This window comes from Petaurus breviceps, unplaced genomic scaffold, assembly GCF_028583685.1.
Source record: "Petaurus breviceps papuanus isolate PSGF00001 unplaced genomic scaffold, PetGlider_PUasm1.0 90994, whole genome shotgun sequence".
In the NCBI taxonomy this organism is placed as follows: Eukaryota; Metazoa; Chordata; class Mammalia; order Diprotodontia; family Petauridae; genus Petaurus; species Petaurus breviceps.
Genome location: NW_027187393.1, coordinates 2,049,727 through 2,072,465, shown reverse-complemented (window position 1 = coordinate 2,072,465; position 22,739 = coordinate 2,049,727). Strand labels below are relative to the sequence as shown.

Sequence of the window (22,739 nt, the reverse complement as noted above, 5' to 3'; positions counted from 1 at the left end):
CTCCATCTACCTGTCTGACTTCTCTGTCTCAGTCCTTCTTTGGGATCATCATAAATATCCTGAGTCATAAGTGTTCTCTGTCAAAGTTCTGTCCTGGAACTTCTTTTCTCAATACTTTTCATGTACCAACCTCATCAGCTCTCTTCAAAGGCAGCTAGGTGGTACAGGGGAGTAGAGCACTGGGCCTGGCATCAGGAAGACCTGAGGTCAAATCTGACCTTAGATACTTAGTGGCTGTGTGACCCTGGATAAGTCACTCATCTCTCTTGGCCTAAGTTTTCTCAGCTATAAAATGGGGATAATCTCAAACTGAATGTCTTTGGTGGACATCTCACACCTAACACGTCCAAGACAGAAAGTGCTATCTTTCCCCAGATACCCATCCATCTTCCTTGTCTTCATGGCCACCCAATCTTGCAACCTTGGAGGCATCCTCTACTCCTCACCTTCCCTCATTCCACATGACCAGGCAGCTGCCAAGTCTTGATACTAACATGACAACATCTGTCATAGCTCTCCCCTCCTCTCCACACAGCAGTCAGAATAATATTTCTCAAGCATTGGTCTGACCTTGTCTCTCTCCTTGCTCAGTTAACTCTGGGAGCTTGACCATCAAATGAAAGCTCCTCTGTTCTTCATTTAAAGACCTTTCCAACCTGCCTCCAACCTCTCTTTCCATGCTTATTTCACAACACACTCTTTGGGCCTGTCCTTGTTTTTCACTTAAGAAATTCCACCTCCCTTCTGTATGCCTTGCTACTGGCTCTCCCCCATTTCTTAAATTTTTCCTCACCTTTACCTCTTAGAATCTCATAACTTTCTTCAAAGCTAAGTCCCGGGGTCACCTACATGAAAGCTTCCCTGCTCCCCAAACTGTTAGTGCCACTTGGAAATCATATTTAATTTGTATATCTGCTTATGTACTTATATATAAACATCTACATGTTGTTTCCATGATAGAATGTAAGCTTCTTGAGGGTAGGGACCATTTCACTTTTAACTTCCAATCCCCAGCACCCAGCACATAGTAGGTGCTCTCCCTCCTCTTCTTGGCCTCTTGGCTTCAAGTCTCAGCTATGATCCCAGCTCTGAAGGAAGTCTTTCCAATCCCTCTTAATTCTAGTGCCTTCCCTGTATTGATTATTTCCAATTTATCCTGTATATGGCTTGTTTGTACATAGTTTTCTGCATGTTGTCTCTCCCGCTGGAATGTGAGCCCCTTGACTCAAGGAGCTGTATTTTGTTTTTGTTTACCCAGTTCTTAGCACATGCTTAGCACATAGTAGGTGCTTAATAAAAAGCATCACCTGATTGCTTAAATAATGCTTATTAATTGCTACTTAAAATGTTGGTATTAGAGTAGATGATTTCTCTGTCAGATTGTTTCTAATGCTGACATTCTGTGATTTCCTTCATGATTTTATAGGTCTTTTCTGACCCTTTTGGTCTCATTCCCAAAATGAAGAGACTTCATCTTCTCAGTTTGTCCTCGAGCTATCCTGATTGTCAGTAGAGTCTAAAACCAAACTTGTTACTTAGGAAACAGTTTCCTAAAGATAGCCTCCCAGTCACAGACCCAGAGTGACAGGCTCACAGACACAGTCTCAAAATGATAGTCCCAGAGTCACAGCCCACAGAAACAGTCACTCTTATGTGTCAAGGTCAAACACTCTTCCCAACATACTAGAGCCTCAGTCCCAGGTCCAGAGAGATGGCCCCACGATCCAAGTCCTGCCATGACCAGCACCTGCATGTTTCAGGGGTGAGAGTCCAGCCAGGGTCACCAATTTTTGTTCTAGGCATATTGGGACTTTCCTGTGTTTCCCAGTGATCAGTGACATTTACCTCCACCAATATCTGCTCCCCACCCTGCTTAAAATATCACACTGCAGGGATGCTGAGAGGGTCACGGGGTCCTAGATTGGGAAGCTGGAGAGGATGTTGGAAGCAATCTAACACAACCCACTCATTTTATAAATAAGGAAACTGAGGCCCAGAGAGATCAAAGATTCCATAGAGAGTAAACAGAAGAACCGGGATGTAAACCAAGATACTCTAACTCCTGTTGCCTCAACCTTGTAAAATGAAATGGTGCCGAGATGGAGTTGGCACTGGCATTGCCTGGGTCAGGCATCCAAAGAGACTGTAAGCATCTCTAGGAGGTTCTGGATATGTATGAGGTAGTAAGGATCAGACTTGGGAGGACTTTAATGCCAGTTAATGAGTTTAGATTACAATCAAGAGACAGTGGGCAGCTTAGGAAGCCTCCATAGATCATCACCAATAGTTTCACTCAAAATAGTTGTCACCACCACATTGCTATCTGTGCCCTGGGGGTCCAGTGTTCTTGTAGAACTTGCCTCAGGTAGGAAAGAACTATCATTCTCTTCTCTTGGATATGGGGAAACTGAGGCCCAGCGGTGTATGGAGGTGGGGTGAGGGTGGGGGAAGGGTCCTGCAGCCACAAACCTTCCAACTGACTCTTCCTTCCCCTTTCTCTCCATGCACATTTCTCCTCCCCTCCTGGGTAGGGTGGAGAAAGGTCTCTTCAGCCCTCACTTCCGCAGCAACAGGAGGCCATAGAGGGCAGCTCCTGAGGTCTTGGATGCATAGGGACAAGTATATTGTTGGGAATGCATCTCTAAGGGAAGATGACTTGGGAAGTTCAAAGTCAGTGAAACACTGGACTTCATAATTCATTATATTCCTTTACAGTCTTTGTGCTGATCCCTCCTTCCTACTCACCTGCATTGCTACCTTCCTCTTTCCTTATCTCCACCTTATCCCAATTTTTATCCAATTCAATTTGACAGACATTAATTACCTGCATTGGTAGAGGGAGTTTCTCATCTGGGGTCCTCTATGACAATGCCAGAGATTTAAAAACAAAGAAACATGTCACATTTCAAAGTGCTTTAATGTTTACAATGTACTTTCCTCACAACTATCCTGGGAGACATGTGTTACCTGCTATGTCCACTTAAATATTATTTAATTGGGGCGGCTAGGTGGCTCAGTGAGTAAAGCGCTGGCCCTGGAGTCGGGAGGACTTGAGTCCAGTTCCAGCCTGAGACACAACACCCACACAAAAATACTAGCTGTGTAACCTTGGGCAAGTTACTTAACCCCAATTGCCCTCCAAAAGGCAAATATATATATAATTTAATAATATTTTTATGCCACCATTTAACAAAGGAAAAAACTGAGGCTCAGAGAGCTATGTTCCTTGCTCAAGATAACATGGCCACTAAGACTCAGACCTGAGATTCAAAGACTGGCTCTCTGATTCTAATCTAGCATTCTTTCCTCTATGCATTACGGTTGTAGACATGTTAAATTGGCTGTGCTGGAGAGATCCAATAAGAAGATGGAATTTGGGGATAGGAGCTCAGGAGAGGGACTGGAGATAGGGGAAAGATCCAAGGAATCCTCTGCATGTAGAAGGAGCAGATGACACCCAGAGGTCAGAGGAAAGAAGAGAGGGCAGAAGGTCAGGGAGGACCCATACTTAGAAGTCAAGAAGGATGGAAACCAGTGAATGAGATACAGGAGTGGTCAGAGAGCTAGGAGGAAAGCCAAGATAGCATGGGCAGGGGCCCCCAAACTTTGGTGGTGAGGAATCATTTCTCTTAAACAAAAGTCTTGAGTCCTGTGGCCAGGGTGGGGATGGAAGAAGTTAATGGAAGACCACAATGGTCACGTCATGGATTAGGGAAGGGTCAGAACAAGAGACAGTCACTACTGAGCCTTGGGCTTTTTCATCAGGATGTAGGTGTGGCTGAGAGAAGTCACTTTGGGTGGAAAAGCTATCAGGAGATCCAAAGAGTTTGTCTTCAGCTCAAGAGTTTAGAGATTCCTGGCACTGGAGTATAGCTGAAGACAGGAGAGAGTGCATGGGATAAATGTCAATGTCAGAGGTCAAGGAAGGTCAAGACTTGAGCCAAGTCCATCCCCAAATCCATTTCCATCTCTCCCCATTCTATCCCACTCCTTCCATCAGTGACCAGGCATTCAGTGGTTTTGTGCCCTGGGTACACTAGCTAAATGGGCAGCTAGGTGGTGCAATGGATAGAGCGCTAACCCTGGAGTCAGGAGGACCTGAGTTCAAATGTGGTCTCAGATACTTCCTAGCTGTATGACCTTGAATAAATCACTTTACCCGGTTTGCCTCAATTTCCTCATCTATAAAATGAACTACATAAGGAAATGGCAAACTACTCCAGGATCTCTGCCAAGGAAACCCCAAATGGGGTCACAAAGAATCGGACATGGCTGACCAACAACAGACACTGACTAACCTGAGGTTCTGGACGTACCTCTCCTAGCCTGGGCCCTTCTCCAGCTTCTTCCCTCTTCTGTTTTGTAGGTCCTGGCTGTCTCTGATGGAGGTGAGTTGGAGGAAGGGACCCAGCCTGGATCCTGGTTAAAGAGCAAGGGCTCAGATCCCATGTTTGGGTTAGGGAGAGAGAGAGAGAGAGAGAGAGAGAGAGAGAGAGAGAGAGAGAGAGAGAGAGAGAGAGAGAGAGAGAGAGAGCGAGTGTGTGTGTGTGTGTGTGTGTGTGTGTGTGTGTGTGTAAAATTAGAGGCATGGCTGAGGGGAAAACTAGAGGTCTGACTATGGTGGGTAGAGAATAATAAATGTTTATTTGTTGTGTTTTTGTCTTTTTGCTTTTTGGAGGGGGGAAGGCAGGGCAATTGGGGTTAAGTGACTTGCCCAAGGTCACACAGCTAGTAAGTGTTAAGTTTGTGAGGCCTGATTTGAACACAGGTCCTCCTGACTCCATAGCCAGTGCTCTATTCATTGCACCATCTAGCTGCCCCTGAGAATAATAAATGTTCATTGAATGAATGCATGCAAGTACAATGAGGGGGCTTCTTCCTGGCTTAATGGATCCTACATTTGATGTGTTTCTCTCCCCTCCTTCTTCATCCCCAGAGCTGAGCAGTGTGGTGGGGCCAGAGGGAGCCGGGGAGGGCCGGGGAAGCAGCCTCAGTGTCCACAGCCTGCCCAGTGGCCCCAGCAGTCCCTTCACCTCTGAGGAACAGCCTGTGGCCAGCTGGGCACTGTCTTTTGAGAGGCTACTTCAGGATCCGCTGGGACTTGCTTACTTCACGGTGAGTGCCAGGGCTGGGGCAAGTGAGGAGGGGCCTGTGGCTATGGTGGCCACTTCTCTTTTCCTGTCTACCTCTCTGTTCCTTTGTCTTGGACCCTGTCCCTGTTTCTAGGAGTTCTTGAAGAAGGAATTCAGTGCGGAAAATCTGTCCTTCTGGAAAGCTTGTGAGCAATTCCAGCAGATTCCAGCCAGTGACACCAAACAGGTTGGAAGCTGGGGGCCTGGGGAAATAGAAGTGGTGAGCAAGGAGGGAGAGGGGCAAGATGAGGGGTGGAAGAAGGGAAGGATGGAGGGGCAGGACCGGTAGCTTGCTCCTGGCAATGGCCCTGCCACTTCCACTCTTCCTAATCCAGTTGGCTCAGGAAGCTAGAAGCATCTATGAAGAGTTCCTGTCTAGTCAGGCTCTGAGCCCTGTGAATATTGACCGACAGGCCTGGCTTGGGGAGGAGGTGCTGGCCACCCCCAACCCTGACATGTTCCGGGTGCAGCAGTTGCAGGTATGGGCCTAGGGAGAGGCCTGGGTATGGGGCGAGGCTCTCTCCCCTTCCCTCTCTCCCTCAGTTCTTTATCTTCCCTTTCCTCCTTTTCCCTAATCAGCTTTGTGATCCAAAGCCAGAAAGGTTGGGGGGGCTCCATTTCCCTTTTTTATGACAATGAAAGGGTTGGACCAGAGGGGGAGTTCTATGGACCTCTTAGAATAATGCTTTTGAATAATTAAAGGAAAAGCCAAATTTCATTTAAGAGATTAGTGAAAATAAAGATGTAATTTGTCCTCATCCAATTTCCTTGACCCTTGGAAATCTATCCACAGAATTTGTAGGGGTCTATAAACCCCAGATTAAGAGGCCCTGGCCTGCATGATTCCAGAGCTGGGCACCATCAATGGAGCCCACCCTCTCCCCAAGAGCCTTCAGGCTTCCTTGGCCTCTTGGGGATTGGTAGACCCCCAGGGTGAGAATCCTTGCACTTAATAAGTTCTAAATTGCCTGCAAGCCTTGGATCCTATGCTGCTGCCCTCCCCCTCATCCCTTTCTCATTCTTCTCCCTTTATACTGCTACTCTTTGTTCTTTCTCTCCTCCCCTCAGATCTTCAACCTCATGAAGTTTGACAGCTATGCTCGATTTGTCAAGTCCCCTATGTACCGGGAGTGTCTCCTGGCAGAAGCAGAAGGGAGGCCCCTCTGTGAGCCAGGCACCTCGGACCCTGGCAGTCCCAATGCCACATTCCGGAAGGTGCCCATGTGGGAAGGGAGGGTCTGGGTGCTGAAGATGAATATCCATTGTCATCCAAGTATGCCCAGAGCCTGAGTCCCTAATCTGACTGTCTCACACACACACACACCCCTCTGAAAACATTTAAATATGAAAAACCAACTGGAATAGGGCAGAGGCCTAGACCTGGCCCCAGTTCAGTCTCCTTTTCAGGCAGCTTACATCTTTCCTGAGGGCACAGAAATGCACCAACCTCCAGCCCCAGCTCTGAGTGTCTGGATGGACCAGCCTGGAAAAACAGGCAGGGTTGGCCCCTGCCTAGTCCCCCAACCCTCTGGAAGGGAGTTGGGGAGTTGGGAATGGGTTGGGGGAAGGGTCCTGAATACCAGGTTCTCCCTCAGAAGCCAAAGCTGAAGCCTGGAAAGTCGCTGCCCCTGGGAGTGGAGGAACTGGGCCAGCTGCCACATGCTGAGGGTCTTGGGGGCCGGGGGCCCAGGAAGTCCTTCCGAAGGGGTGAGCAAAGGAGAGCCTGGACAGGCAGGGACAACGGGGAGAGGGATTGGGCGGGGGGGGGGGTGGAGCAGTGATTTTAAAGGTCTCTTCTAGCTCCCACATTCTGAGTTTCAATAAATAGATCTGTGCTAGACCTGGAGCTAGCAGGATCCAAGTGTTCAAAGCTGGCCTCAGGCACTTACTAGCTATGTGACCCTGGACCTGTCACTTAACCTCTGCTGCCTCTGTTTCCTCATCTGCAAAAGGGGAATAATAATAGTACCCACCTCCCAGAGTGGTCATGAGGTTCAAATGAAATAAGATCTGTAAAGGGCTTTACAAAGCTTGGGGTGCTATGGAAATGCCAGCTCCTGCGACCTCAAATCCCTCCACAGATAGAGGTCTGCCATAGAGAGTTGTGGGAACTTCTCTTCCGCATCTATGGTCCTAGCCAAAGTGATCCTCAGAGGCCAGACACACAGGCCCGTTTGCAGCTGGTGCTTGAAGCAGGCTAGGGCCTACCTGCCAGAACCCTGGACCAAGTCATCGCAGGACCAGAGTGCAGGCTGTTAGCCAGAGCCCCCAGTGCTCAGACGGATGGGGGATCCCACCAACCAGGGACAACCCCCTCCAATGACGCAGATGGCCACCCCTCTACTCTTGCCCATCCCGCAGTACGCTTGTCTGTGCTCTCCCATAAGTTCACCATAGAGTGACCACCCAATATTCTGGAGAAATCAGGGAAGTCCTCCAGCTGGCAAGAGTCCAGGTGTGAAATAGCCTCTCAGTACTTTTCCTACTCAGGGTACTATAATACCTCAAGGTGACTCTTAGGTTCTCTCAGATGTCACCTCTGAGGGACAGTTATGTTGTGCAGTGCATAGAACACCAGCCTGGGGTCAGGAGGATCTGAGTTCAAGTCCAACCTCAGATACTAACTGTGTAACCCTGGGCAAGTCACTTAACTACAATTTCCTGGAAAAAAAAGTCACCTCTAAGGGATTCCAAGGTCTGGTTCTAAGATGCAGAGATGTTTGTATGTATGTATGTATGTGCATATGTGTGTGTGTTTTATGTATGTGTATGTGTGTGTTTTCTTGAATAATTCCAACCTGTCATTGCATCTTGGCCTGCTTCTCTGAACAGAACTGGAAAAGAAGCCACAGGAAGCTGCTACATATGAGGGGGCAGCCTGGGAAGTGGGGGGTAGTCTTAAAGATCATATCTCTTCCCCTCAGAGTTAGGCACCACCAATGGGAACCCAGCTCTTCGCCGAGAGTCCCAGGGCTCCCTCAACTCTTCTGCCAGCCTTGACCTTGGTTTCCTGGCATTTGTCAGTAGCAAATCTGAGGTGAGGGTCTCTCTCTCCTCCCACTCCCCCCAACCGCAACAGCCTGGGGCCTGCAGCTTTCTCCTCCAAACTCCCCTCCCTGCTTCTCTACCCTAGTGACTTAAGCCCTCCCCTTCCCCAGGGATTTCTCCTCTCTCTTCCCCTTGGTAAACAGATCCTCTCCTCTCTATGGTATATTCCTATGCCCTTTCCTCATACTCACAGTGTATCTATATATGTCTGTGCACGTGTGTGTTTGTCATCTGCCCAGACTCAGAGTCACCGGAAGAGCCTGGGGGGCACGGAGGGTGAAGGTGAGGCTCGGGTTGGACGCTACTGCTGCGTTTATCTACCAGATGGCACAGCGTCCTTGGCCCTGGTCCGCCCTGGCTTAACCATCCGCTCTATGCTGGCCAGCATCTGTGAGAAACGAGGCCTGTCCCTGCCCGATATCAAGGTTTATCTGGTGGGCAACGAACAGGTAGGGAGGAACTGAGCCCTAAATATCAGTCAAAACACCTGTCCCCCCAAAGCACAATCCTAACCCTAACTCTGACCTTAACGTTGACTGTAACCCCAGTCATGTCCCTGCCACTGATCTTGTCTACAATAGAGATAAAGAGCCCTAGCCTGAAAGTCAGGATTTTGTCTCTTTCTTACTGTGTAGGTGACCCTGGGCACGGTCCTTTTATTCATCTTTAAAATGGAAAGACTGGACAAGATAGTGTCCGAGGGGGTCTTCCAGATCCAACATTCTATGGTCATAAGACTTAACTGCCCTGCCTTCCAGGAGTTTATAATCTGTCAGGGGTCACAGGCAGGGCAATGACAAAAGACATAGCTGATAATACAAGGCCAGCTAGGCTCAATGCCAAATGGGTGGGGGAAAGAGGACTGGGGCCTCAGGAGATGGTGGCACCGGATGAAGGAAGGATTAAAGGTGTGATTATAAATGGGAAGAGATGGGATGGATTGTGGGAGAGGCAGAAATGAAGAATCCATAAAACTTCAGGGATTAGTGGAAATAATGCCAACCTTTTTCCATGCTTCTCACTCCATTCCTAGCCTTGTCTCTGTTCTTCTACTTGTTCCTAACACTAACTCCCTCCCTTCAGGGCTCAGAGCCCCTAGACTGTCCTGGAAGGTATCAGAAGGTTCACAATATCAGACCCTGACACCAGGATTTTAAGTTTTCCCAAGCACTCTGGCCTTTTAGCAGTTATTTCTGGAATTTGGGCTGTGTGTGTGCATGTTGGGGGGGGGCAGGTTTCTTCCTTTGGGTTCTCCAGGGCCTGGGTAGGGGACTTCCAGTGTCTTTACTGAGCCCGTGCGGCTGTATCCACAGAAGGCCCTGGTCCTGGATCAGGACTGCACGGTTCTGGCTGACCAGGAGGTGAAGCTGGAGAACAGGATAAACTTTGAGTGAGTGCTCTTCCCTTCTCCCATGCAGGCAGAGCCCAAGGGTCTCCATTGTTTCCCCTTTCCCTGCCACACAAGACTAGAGGCAATAGGTATTTGGGGTTTGAGGGGGTAGGATGAGGGTAAGGATTATATGTGTTTATGGGTGGGGGGACGGAGGCAGAGACAGAGAAACAGATACGGAAAGACTAGAGGAAGCAGAGAGACAAAAGGGACAGAGACAAAGAAACCCTTTCCCATCCTTCCAAAGAGCAGAACACCTGAATTCAAGGCCTGACCCTGCTATTGACTAGCTGTGACCTGGGACATGTCACCTAACCTTTCTGGGTCTCAGTTTCCTCCTTTGTCAAAGGAGGAGTTTGGAAGAGAAACTGAGGTCCCTTCCATCTGTGACATTCTATGCTCTAGGCTAGAGATCACACCTCTGGGCAAAGTGGTCAGGATCACAAGCAAATCTTCCAAGCGCCTGAAGGAAGCCCTGCTACCCATCCTGGGAAAACACGGCCTGAGCCTGCAGCAGATATCAGTACATGTGGTGAGGTCACACCCCCCCATAACAATACACACACACACACACACACACACACACACATACATCCCTGTGCTTGCATTGGCTCAGCCCTCATCTGGGGCATTGCACCCTATCTTTCACTGGCCTAGGAGCAGGGAGGGAGGAGTAAGGATTCTGGGGCCAAGATAGACAAGGGCTTCAGGGGAGAGGGTGGGAAGGGGTAGGGAGAGGGAGAGACAGAGAGACAGAGAGAGACACAGAGAGAAAGACACAGAGACAGAGACAGAGAGACAGAAACACAGAGAGAGAGGAGATGAGTGGGCTACTAAGGGAGGAAATCTGTACAGAAGAGTAATTCAGTTCAATAGGTGTTTACTTATTATGCCTCCTATGTCCTTGGCACTAGGAATGAAGAGATAAAAAAAACCTCAAAGCCATGCCTGCCCTTAAGAACCAACACTATAAAAGGAGTGGGGCACACACCTAGTGCTGAGATAAGTGAATACAAAATCAACACAGAGTAAAAGCCAAGCAGACAAGCTGTGAGCTCTGCTGGCCAGAACACCAGCTTCAGAGTCGGGGTGGCCTGATTGCACGTCTCATCCCTGACATATTGGCTGTGTGACCCTGGACAGATCACCTAAATCTCGGGGAAACTCCTTTAAGCTACAAATTATAAAAACCGTTTCAGACCTATATTGGTAGAGTTTCCTCTAGTGATTAGGGAAGGGAGGAGGGAACAAGCATTTATTAAGCACCTACTATATGCCTGGCACCCTTCTAAGCCCTTTACAGATATTATCTCATTTGATACTTACAGCTCCCTCCCCTCCCAACCTAGGTAGGTGTTTAAATCACAGGTCTAGATTTAAAAATGAAAAAAAAATTTCTGATAAGAGTTGGGGTGGGGAGGGCACCAGCACCTGTGGGCATCCAGGAGGACCCCCTGTAGGAGGCCACCCTTGAGGGAGCCCTGATCTCTCCCAACCCCTGACCCTGTGCCCCTACAGTCAGGCGAGAAGCGGACTCTAGATCTGGAGAAGCTTGTGAGTTCTGTATCGGCCCAGAGACTCGTCTTGGACACTCTTCCAGGTACAGGGGCCCACAGGCTCTGCGCCCCCAAAGTCCTGTCAATCAGATCATCTGCCCAAGTCCCGTGCTGGGTTCAGAGGGAATACAGAAGAAATGGGAGACACTAGCAGGGCACTAACAGAATTCTATTTAGATCTGCTCAAGTCAACAAAAAAATTTAGATTAGTAAGTGCCTGTTTGGTGTCAAGGATGGGATATTGAAGAAAAGAGCTTCACCCCTAGAGGCAGCTGGGAAGAATGCTAGAAATGGAACTGGGTTCAAGTCTTGCCTTTAACATTTAATCACTGTATAATGGTCACTAAGTCACCCTTCATCTTACTCTGCCTGTTTCCTCATCTATAAAATGAGCTTGAACTAGATAATTTTTAAGATCCTTTCCATCACTAAAACTCTGATCTATGTGAGCTGAAGTAGTTGAGGAAGGTGTCACCGAAGAGGCAGGCTTTGAAGGAGTAGAAAGGTCATCCTAAGCAGGGGGAAAGATTGCAAATGTGGGTTGGAACTAGAAGGTGGAGGGCCTTGAATGCCAGGTTACAAAGTTGGACGTTATAGAAAATGGGCATCAGAGGACCTCAGAACCAGGGAGGACCTAGTGTCTAACTCTTACCTGGTCAGGTATCCTCTCTGTGACATTCCAAATAAATCTATTCACCCTTGGCTTGAAGACCCCTAGGCATAATGAACTCACCATCTCCTGGGGCTTTCAGGCCTCTCCCGTGGATAAGCACCTTATTTAGCTCTAGTCATAAGGAAGTTTTCCCTTGTATCTTTATGTCTCTCTAATATTTCTTCCCATTGTTTCTATTTCTACATTCTGGGGTAAATTAAAGCAACTCCAAGCTCCCTTTCCCTATGATATCTCTTCAAATATTGAAAGATAGTGATTGCATTCTTTTTTTTGCTTTTTGGAGGGCAATTTGGGGTTAAGTGACTTGCCCAAAGTCACACAGCTAGTAAGTGTGTCAAGTGTCTGAGGCTAGATTTGAACTCAGGTCCTCCTGACTCCAGGGCCAGTGTTCTATTCACTGCACCACCTAGCCACCCCCAGTGACTGCATTCTTGAGGGCAACTAGGTGGTACAGTGTATAGGGCTCCAGGCCTAGGGTCAGGAAGACTCATCTTCCTGGGTTCAAATCTGACCTCAGACACTTACTAACTGTGAGACTCTGGGATGAGTCATTCACCCCTGTTTGCCTGAGTTTCCTTAACTGTAAAATGAGCTGGAGAAGGAAATGGTAAACCACTCCAGTATCTCTGCCCAGAAAACCCAGAATGGGGTTACAGATTTGGACCCAACTGAACAGACTATGTACCCATGAAGGCTTCTATTCTAGATGCTCAGAATCCCCTGTCCTTTCATCTAAACCTCATATAGCATAATCCACGGGTCCCTTGTTCACCTAAAAGTCACATAACAGAGACAGTGCTAGCAGTCACAATGCAAGGTCAGCTCACAGAGGCAGAAGGCAGAGAAAGAGAAGGTCATTGGGCCAGCAGGACTGAGCTTTGGAGAATGCCCATAGTGAGGGGCCAGAGGAACAAAAGGACACAACAAAGGAAAAAGAGAAAGAACGATTAGAAGGGCAGGAGAGGGACCAAGGAAGTACAGTATCAGAGAAACCAAAGGAACTGAGTTTCTAGAAGGAGGGACTGGTCCACAGTGCCCCAAACCACAGAGAAGGCAAGGAGGTTAAAGATTGAAAAATGACTCTGGGTTTGGCCAGACCTCAAAGTGGCTTCAGTGGAGTGGGAATGGAAGCCAGCAGAGGTGTATAAGGAGGGACTAGGTCAGGCAGTCAATAAACATTCATTAAGCACCTATGGTATGCTAGGCCCTGTGATAAGCTTAGTGCTGAGCACTGGGAGGCAGTGGTGGTAGAAGCCTCCTTTGAGATGTTTGACAGTGAAAGAAGAAAAAAACTAGGATGGTGGCTAGAAGAGGTAGGAGGGTCAAAGGGGGACTTTGTGTAGACCAAGGGAAAGAAGATGGAGAAGACTGGAGAAGACAGGGATGGATGAGCCAGGGAGTGAGAACTCAGGAGACAAGAGGAATGGGATTTGGTGCACACCTAGAAATATTAACCTGGGAGAGGAAGCTAAAGACATTTTTTTTTTTTGAGAATGGAGGAAAGGGTGAAAAGAAGGATAGAGTGAATTATGTGGAGATGAAGAAGCAGAGGTGAGGGAGTGTAGCCTGAAATGCCCCTCCATACACACACACACACACAGAGAAACATACACACCCATACACACTCCACCCCAAATAACAACGGCTCCCCTTTCCCCAAACCTCTAAGATTTACAAAGCACTTTTATCACTATAGTTCCATGAGGTAGAGAGTGCAGTTATTATTATCCTCATTTTACACAAGAGGAAGCCATCTCAGAGAGACTGAGCAATTTGTTCTGTGTCAGACGTTAGTAAATGTCAGAGGCAGGTTTCAAACCCATTCTTCACGACTAAGCACTTTTTTTTGTTAAATTATTCTTATTGATATCTTTTGTTTTAAGCCTTACCAGGATGTCTCTCAGTACCTCCCTTTCCCTCCCAGAGAGCCAGCTCATGCAACAAAGAATATTTTTTTAAGAAAAAAAAAGAGGAAGAGGAAAAAAATATCAGAAAAACCAATCAATACATTTAAAAACTCTGAAAATATGTGCAATGCTCCACACCTGTGGATCTCCTACCTCTACAAAGGAGTGGGGACATCTCTTCTTTGGGGCCATCCTTGTTCTTTGTAATTTTGCAACATTTCTTTTTTATTTTTTTGGTCCTTTATTATTTTATTATTATTTACGTTATTGCATTTATTGTGTATGTTGTTTTCTGGGCTCTGCTTATTTCATTCTGCATCAGTTCATGTGGATCTGTCCAAACTTCTCTGTATCCATCACATTCATCATGTCTCACAGCATACTCATATTGCATGACATCCATGTACCACACCCTGTTTAGCCATGCCCTGAGTGATGAACACCTACTTCATTTCCAGTTCTTTGCCAGCACCATACATCCTGCTATACATATTTTGGTCTATATTGAAACTTTCTTCTTATCAATGACCTTCTGACTCTAAGCTCTTTCTTTAGTACCAGGCTGGGTCTCAAAGCAGCTTTTACTTTGACCCATCTAGGGCACTTGCAAGGGCATCTAGGTGATGTAGTGAAGAGAGCTCCAGGCCTGGAATCAGGAAGACCTGAGTTCAAATCTAGCTTCAGACACTTAGTAGCTGTGTGACCCTGGGCAAGTTGTTTAACCCATTTTGCCTCAGTTTTCTCATCTGTAAAATGAACTGAAGAAAAAAATGGCAAACCCCTCCAAAATCTTTGCCAGAACCCCACACCCAAAAAGGGTCATGAAGAGTTGCCAATGACTGAAAAATGACTAATCATGGTACTAGCTGACTGCCCCACTCATTTGGCCCTTAGTCAGGTATGGCCTCCCATCTCCTCTAGGGCTATCTTGAGCTATTCCCTTTTAAGTATTTTGTCATTATTTAACTGTTAGCTGTTAAATCTTGAATTATAATTTAACTCTTTAGTATTTTTAAAATGATTGAACCGCAAAAACCAAATATGCTGTAATAGTCTATTTTCTCTATTAGACTATGAGTTCCTTGAGAGTAAGGATTATGTCTTGTTCCTTTCTTAATCTCTCACAGTAAAGTCTGGCCCAGGGCCCTCCACACGGTGGGTGATCTTGAAGTTAAATTTTATCACCCAATGTCCTGCCCTAAACAAGATCCTATGTGGAAAAACTAGGCAATAAGAGTTAGCATTTAGAGAACTCTTTAAGGTTTGCCAAGCCCAACATATGAGACATAGGTGTTAATATTATCCTCATTTTACAGAAAAGTGAGGCAGACAGAGGTTAATAAGTGACTTACCCAAGGTTACACGGTATATTCTCAGAGGCTAGATTTGAATTCATTTCTCCCTGACTCTAAGTCCAATGCTTTAGTTTCACTATGCCACCTTACTGGATTGGATTTGATGAATTTTAAGAGAGAGCAATGGACTTAGGGTCAAAAGACTTGGGCTTGATTGAATCCTAGCTCTGATACTATCCGTCTATCTGTCTATCTATCTGTCTGTCTGTCTATCTATTATCTATCATCTATGTATAATATATATCTATCCATCTATCTACCTATCTATACATCCATCAATCTATCATATCTATCATCTATTTATCTATCTATCGCTATCCATCTATCTATCTATCTAGACATCCATCAAACTCTCTATCCATACATCTATACAGCCTGGATTAATAAATTCTGTCTTTCTCTCTGTCTGTCTATATCTATTTTTCTATCTAGCTATCTGTTTTTCTATCTATCACTTAACTTCTCTGGGCCTCAGTTTCTCCATCTATAAAATGTAGGCATTGAACTAGATGTTTTGAAGGTCTCTTCTAGCTCAAGAAAGAGGCGGTGTAGTGGTTAGAAAGCCAGCCTTGGAGTGAGGAAGATCTGAGTCCCCATTTCACATACTGGCTGTATTGCTCCTGAGTTAATCACTTTAGATCTCAGGATCCCTGGAAATTCTCCCTATCATATAAATTGTAGAGTAGGTAACAGTTTGTACTGATACATAGAATTTCCCCACCAAGAGTTCCCTACACCAATAACATCACAGTTCTAGTTCAAAATTTTTTAAAGGCAGGTGGAGGGGAAGTTTGAGAAAACAGGAATCAAGGTCATCTGCTCAGTAGATGGGGCAGGAGGGCTTGGGATCTGGGGAGAGGAGGATCAGGCATATTAAAAACCCTTCCTTAGGAAGCTGGGAATAGCTGAGCCCCAAAGCTTCTTCCTTTTCCCCTTGTGCTGCCACCAGAATCGGGGAGAGTATTAGTGTCACCCCTGGCTCACTCTCTTGGGGTTCATGGGGAGGTGGGACTGGGCAGGGGAAAAGTATGTCAGATCCAGACCAAGTCACTTTTCTATTACAGGTGTAAAGATCATGAGAACTGAGTCCACCTCTCCTAGTCAGAATCAGGTAAGGCTGGGGTAGGCCTATTTCTTCTCCCCACTCTAGGAAGCTGGCCTCTCCCCAGAAGGCACTAACACAGTGTCCTTGCAGGGTGGCTCCCTCCAGACTGAGGGAAAGACATCACAGCCTCCCTCCCTGCTCACCAACTCGCTGGCCGAGGGGCCCAGGAGCACTGGGAAGCGTCACACATGCGACATTGAAGGTGCCAGGCCACCCTTGGTTCTGGGGACAGTTGGGGGCAGACATGGAGCTTCCAGGGTCTTTCTGAAAGGGAGTGAAGAGGCAGGGGCCTGGGGCTGGGGGTGGTGGAGGAGAGAACACTCAGAGGAGCAGTGCAGGCTGATCTGAGCTCTGCCGGGGAGGAGTGAGCTAGGGATGAGGAAGAGGAGAGGAAGGCTGGGGAAGAAGGGGCTGTGGAGTTGTGCCAGGCCAGCTGAGGCCCTCCTTCTTTGCCCCCACCAGGTCTGGTGGAGCTGCTTAATAGGGTCCAGAGCAGCAGAGCTGATGACCAACGAGGGCTGCTCCGCAAAGAGGACCTGGTACTTCCGGACTTCTTGCAGCTGCCAGCCCAAGAGCCAAGCCTACCTGAGAAACAATCCCATGCGGAGGCTCCAGAGAACCACCCACCACAGACTGAGCCCCCTGCCCCTGCCCAGGGGGGCCCAGCAGACTCCTCGGCCTCCTCTGCCCACTGACCCCCATCCAGCCTCCCCTCCCCTTCCCCAGGCAGGGCCTGGGCTGCTTCTCCACACCTTTGCTACTGCATGGGGCCAGGCCCAGGGCTGTGCCCCTGGCTGGCTGTGCATGCCATCATGGGCACGGTCTTTGGGGCACAGCATGAGCTCCCACATATGTGTGCGCATGCATCCCGTGTGTGTAGTGCCCATCTTCACCAGCCTCCAGGAGAAAAGATAGTACAAACTAGAACCAGGCAGGCCACCAAAGTTCCCTTACTTCATCCCCCATTTGCACATCGACCCTCCCTCCCAGGTCATCCTTCCGGCCTAGCACAGGCATTTGCTGATATCTGGAATGATAATACCCATTGAGGTATTTGGGTGGGAGGGATGGTTCCTAGGGAGGTACAGAAAGTTGTGCAACCTCCATTCTGTCCTCTCTGCCCCCACCACCTCTCTCCTTCCCAGCAGGCTGGCCTGGAGGAGTGGGTCACCAGCACAGACTTGCCCCTCAACCCAGGGGGCTTTGAGGGGCTGGGGTGGAAGGCCACCACCCTACTTATATATACTGTAAATATGTAGTTTGTGGATGCTTCAGGCAGGTAGGTGTGAAACCTAAATGTAAAATATTACTATTATAATAATTATTATTCTTCTGCTATGGTGTGTGGTGTTTTTGTGACAAGCGTCCTCCATCCTTGTTGAACAGTAAACACCTATGTGATGGGGTAGGGGGACTCTCCAAAATGCTTTTAGGATGATGGTACAGTCTCATGGGCATCTAGATAGTGCAGTGGACAATGCCCCAGGTCTGGAGTCAGGAAGACTCATCTTCCTGAGTTCAAATCTGGCCTCAGACACTTACTAGCTGTGTGACCCTGGGCAAGTCACTTAACTGTTTGCCTCCATTTCCTCATTTGTAAAAATGAGCTGGAGAAGAAAATAGCAACCACTGTCGTATCTGCAAAGAAAACCCCAGATGTGGTCATGAAGAGCTGGACATGACTGAACAACAAGAACCACCGAGTCTCATAGCAATCTTCATATCAGAAATGCAGCCTAGCCTGTCTTTGAATAGCCAGTCATCATCAGTGATATATCCCTGACCAGAAAGCTGACTCCCCACACCCCACCCTGCCAATTCCCACTAGGGAGAGTACCAAATACTGTAAAATGAGCTGGAGAAGGAAATGGCAAACCACTCCAGCATCTTTGCCAAGAAAACTCCAAATGGGATTGTGAAGAGTCAGACATGACTGCAGTGACTGAACAACACAGTCACAGAGCACAAGATGCCTAAGGAAGGAGACCAGATACAACTCCAGCTGCCTTCCTACCACTGATGTCACACCCATGTCAGGCATGCTTCCCACAAAGCTCATACCATGTGGCCATGTCCTTTCTGAGAGCTGAAGCTTACCTGGAATTGATCTTTGCTGCACAAACAAACCAGTCCCCCCCAAACAAGGTTGTGGTAAGCCTGATCGTCCACCGGCCACTATACATTCGCCTTCTTTCTTAAATGACTCCACTAGCACAGCATTATGATGGGGGCAAGGGGGTGTATCCCCATGTATTTCACCTAGTCCTGGGACATTTTCAGAGTTCCAGTGCTAACACCTCAGGCCTCTTCACAGCTCCATGATTTAGCAAGCAGAACACCACACCAAACTCATATAGGAATGTAAACATTTAAATTTTATTGACTCCCTTATGATTTCTCTTTCATGTTTACATTTTTATATTTTGCTTGAGTCTTGTGTTTGAAAGTCAAATTTTTTGTTCAGTTCTGACTATTCATTAGGATTGCTTGAAAGTGCTCTATTTCATTAAATATCATTTCCCCCCTGAAGGATTATACTCAGTTTCACAGGGTAGACTATTCTTGGTTGTAATCCTAATTCTTTTGTCTTGTGGAATATCATATTTTAAAACTTCTGCTTCTTTAATGTGGGAACTGCTAAATCTTGTGTAACCTTGACTGCAGCCCTATAATACTTAAATTGTTTCTTTCTGGCTGCTTGCAGTATTTTCTCCTTGACCTGGAAGTTCTGGAATTTGGCTATGATATTTCCAGGAGTTTTCATTTTAGGATATCTTTCAAGAGGTTATTGGTAAATTCTTTTAATTTCTATTTTCCCTTCTGGATTTAAGATATCAGGGCAGTTTTCCTGTATACTTTCTTGAAATATGATGCTTAGCTTCTCTTGTTTTTGATAATGGCTTTCAGTAGTCTGATATTTCTTAAATTCTCTCTCAATCTATTTTCCAGGCAAGTTTTTTTTCTCTAATAGATATTTCACTTTTTCTTCTTCTTGTTTCATTCTTCTGATTTTGTTTAATTGTTTCTTAATGTCTTATGGAAGCATTAGTTTCCACTTACCCAATTCAAATTTTTTAAGGAATTATTTTCATCAGTGAAGTTTTGCACCTCTTTTACCATTTGGCAAATTCTGTTTTTTAAGGTATTATTTTCTCCAGTATTTTTTGTGTCTCTTTCACCAAGCCATTAATTTTCTTGCATTGCTCTCATTCTCCCCTCCCTCAATTTTTCCTCTACCATTCTTATTTTATTTTTAAAATAACTTTTTAATTCTTTCAGGAATTCTTTTTGGATTTCTGTCCAATTCACATTTTTTCTCTGAGGTTTTGCTTGTAGCTCTTTTGACATCATTGTCTCCCTCTGAGTTTGCATCTTGCTCTTTACTCTCACCATAGTAGCCTTCTTTCTTTGTTGTTTGCTCATTTTTTCTGGTCTTTTTCTTGCCTTTTTACTTTAAAGTTGGGCTATATTTTTAGGAAGGGAGGGGAGGATACTGTTCCAAGATTCAGGCTCTTTTGCACTACTGTTTCAGAGTTAGTTCTGGGGTTTGAAAGTTTTTTGGTCCTTCCAAGGTGTGATCTGGGGAGAGGTATGGTCACTGCTCTCCTGATCTGTGCTCTGGTCCTTACCTAAGAAAGATCCCTGATCCCTTGAAACCACAAGTTACTGCTTCTCAGTGCCCCCAATCCCTTGGACATGCATTCCTCTCCACCCTTGAACTGTGACCTGGAAGTGGGTATGGTCAATGGAGTTACTAAACAGCACCCTGTCCTACATCCAATGGTAGCACAGGGATCCCCTATAATCTCTTTTTGACCACTTGCCAGATCTTTGTGCCCTCTCTGGCTTGAGAGCTCCTGAAGCTGCTCTCCTTGCCACCTCCATGGCCCCCAGCTGGTGTTGCCACTCTGGGCCAGTTCCCACCCTTATGTCACAGATCTCTTTTTCCAACCTCCCAAGTTGTCTTGGTTTTGGAAAAATGTTTTACCCTGACTTTTTTTGGCTCTGTCCTTCCAGAATTCAGTTTGAGACATTATTTTAAAGTTGTCTGGAGGGTAATGTTGAGAGAGCTCAGCTGCTTCCTCTACTCTGCCATTTTGGTTCTGTCACTCCTCCCCCAGGTTACAAGTCTTAGCTATAAACTTATAGTTAAAAACCATATTAAGACTTTTATGACACACTGTATGCAGCTGGATTCCAGTCACTGGAGAGGAAAAGTTATGTCTGCATCCTACCCAGCAGGGAGCATCTGGGCCTCGGGTAAGATCACCTTCGGTTCATGGCAAGAGATCAATTATCTAACACCCAGGTTATATACGGCAGGATTTCACTACTTCCCCTTTTCCATGTGGGGCCACACAACGGGTCTGCTCCATGAGGCCAGTATTTTATAGGGAATGACTGATCCTGTTTAGACATGTCTGATTGGCTTCCCACCCCTACTGTCACAGACAGGTAGGTAATAATTTACTGGGAAGTTGAAAGTTTCCAGAAGGATAGATCCCAGAGAAGGAAAAGGTCAGGAGTAACAGGCAGAAGGAGGGGGACAGAATGGAACAGAGAAAAACAAGTCCCCAGGAAAATAGAAGTTTTTTTCACAACTTTCCAATATGAATAAAAATATCAAGATAGGAATTGAGTAGTTCTGCCTTCTCTCTACTGTCTACTATTGTCCCATTCCCTCTTAGGAGTAACCCCAAACCTTTCTCTGTTGTTCCTTTTTTTTTTGCCTCTCCCTCCCAAATAACTTTTAAAATTTTTTTCTCTTTAATACTCATTCTAAGCTTCCATTCATTCTGGACTTTCTGATATTATTCTTACAGGATCATGCCACTTCTTTGCATTCATACTCAGTTATTTGTCCTTGTTTCCATCTTACGTATATGTCTTTTAAAGATATGCGTGGGTCTATGACTTCACTGGGTAAACCATGCTGGTCTCTTTAGATAGTTCTCTATTTTCTTCCTGTTTGGAATTGTTTGTATTTGTGCCACAGAAATTTTGTTCTTGAGAAGCTTTCATCCCCTAGAAAACTTTAGACCCTGGAATTCTACCAAGAATTTTACTGAACCATTTGAGAACTGACTTCCCAAAATTCAAAGCACAGATCAACGTCTGCCTGGCCTTCCCCTCCTTATTCATTAAGAATTCCAAAGTGGGTGAGTAAAGGATGGCCCTGGAGTCAGGAGGACCTGAGTTCGGTTCCAGCCTCAGACACTTAACACCCACACAAAAAAACTAGCCCTGTAACCTTGGGCAAGTTACATAACCCCAATTGCCCTCCAAAAAAAAAAAGGAATTCCGAAGTGGCACATTCACTTTCAAACTTCCCATTATTTCTCTTTAATGTGATCTCTAATGATAGCAATCAGGTCCAGAACAGTGGTTCTCCTTTGTCACTTCCTATGAAGGGATCATCAATGTAGCAAGAATTTATTACCTATTCTGTTTTCTTCCAAAAGACAGAGAGAGAGAGAGAAAGGTACTCTGCAAAGAGTGTGAGATCTGGAGTCAGACAACCTGTATTTGAATCCAGGTTCTGATATTTGCATACCATCTATATGACATTGGCAAATTACTTAATGTTTTGGGGTCTCATTTTTTCATCCATAAACTCACAGATTTGGACTTCATTATCCCTAAGATCCCTTTTGACTTTGCGCGTTCTTTTATAGATTATAATGAATAACGAATGGGCAGCTAGGTGGTGTGGTGAGTGGAGCACAGGGCCTGGAGTCAGGAAGACTCATCGTCCTGAGTTCAAATCCAGCCTCAGACACTTCCTAGTTATGTGACATTGGGAAAGTCACTTAACTCTGTTTGCCTCAATTTCCTCATCAAACCACTCCAACATCTGCCAAGAAAATCCCAAATGGGGTCACAAAGAGTTGTCCAAGGTGTGTAGCTAGTGTTGTTGATTCCAGCACTAACTGCTGCAAAGGAAATTGTGATCACCGAAGTAAACTGATAAAAGCCAAAAATACAACCAAATCCTGGAGGAATGGCAGGAGTCAAGGTCCAGGGCTCAAGAATCAAATTGAGTTTGGTGCTGGGAAAGAAAGAGGGAATTGACTTAGACAAGGATTTTCATTTATCACACTAGCTCATCTTCAGGTACAAGCAAATTTTTTTTTCAAAAAACATTTTATTTGAACTTAAAATATTTTTAAAATGTAAAATTTTCTTTTTTATTATCAACTCAATCATCAACAAACACAGACATTCAAACACACAAAAGCCAGAAAAACAGATTGTATATGAAGGCACAAATTTCTTATATATAGTTTTTCTAAATATATATGAAATTTAACATAATAGTGGCAATGTTTTTCCATTTATTTCTGTGTTCCTGTTGAAACTTTTTTGTTTTCTTCTCTTTTAAAATGTTTTATTGATTTCTTCTTGAATTTCTGCCACTTCTTACTAATTCGAACCATTGATCTGTTCCTTTAAAAGTAATGAATATAGTCAAATAAAATAAATCAGTACATTGGCTATGTCTGAAAATGTATGCCTCATTCTGTACCTCTCTGATGAGAAACAGGGAGCGGACTTTACCTTTAGTCTTTTGGC

The 22,739-nt window shown here is 45.8% G+C and overlaps 1 protein-coding gene across 2 annotated transcripts in view; it reads left to right on the top strand.

The window, feature by feature from the left end:
• Positions 1-17,504, top strand: part of RGS14 (regulator of G protein signaling 14) — a 24,615-nt gene extending 7,111 nt beyond the window's left edge. For both annotated transcript variants that reach the window (XM_069077823.1, XM_069077824.1), the window contains exons 3-16: positions 4,367-4,388; positions 4,937-5,115; positions 5,227-5,319; positions 5,468-5,611; positions 6,201-6,347; positions 6,728-6,839; positions 8,057-8,169; positions 8,420-8,629; positions 9,494-9,570; positions 9,976-10,102; positions 11,089-11,170; positions 16,126-16,172; positions 16,257-16,368; positions 16,629-17,504. In XM_069077823.1, the coding sequence (XP_068933924.1) occupies positions 4,367-4,388; positions 4,937-5,115; positions 5,227-5,319; positions 5,468-5,611; positions 6,201-6,347; positions 6,728-6,839; positions 8,057-8,169; positions 8,420-8,629; positions 9,494-9,570; positions 9,976-10,102; positions 11,089-11,170; positions 16,126-16,172; positions 16,257-16,368; positions 16,629-16,861 (1,698 nt within the window). In that variant the 3' untranslated portion in view covers positions 16,862-17,504. The remainder of the gene's footprint in view (positions 1-4,366; positions 4,389-4,936; positions 5,116-5,226; positions 5,320-5,467; positions 5,612-6,200; positions 6,348-6,727; positions 6,840-8,056; positions 8,170-8,419; positions 8,630-9,493; positions 9,571-9,975; positions 10,103-11,088; positions 11,171-16,125; positions 16,173-16,256; positions 16,369-16,628) is intronic.
• Positions 17,505-22,739: the final 5,235 nt, after the last annotated feature.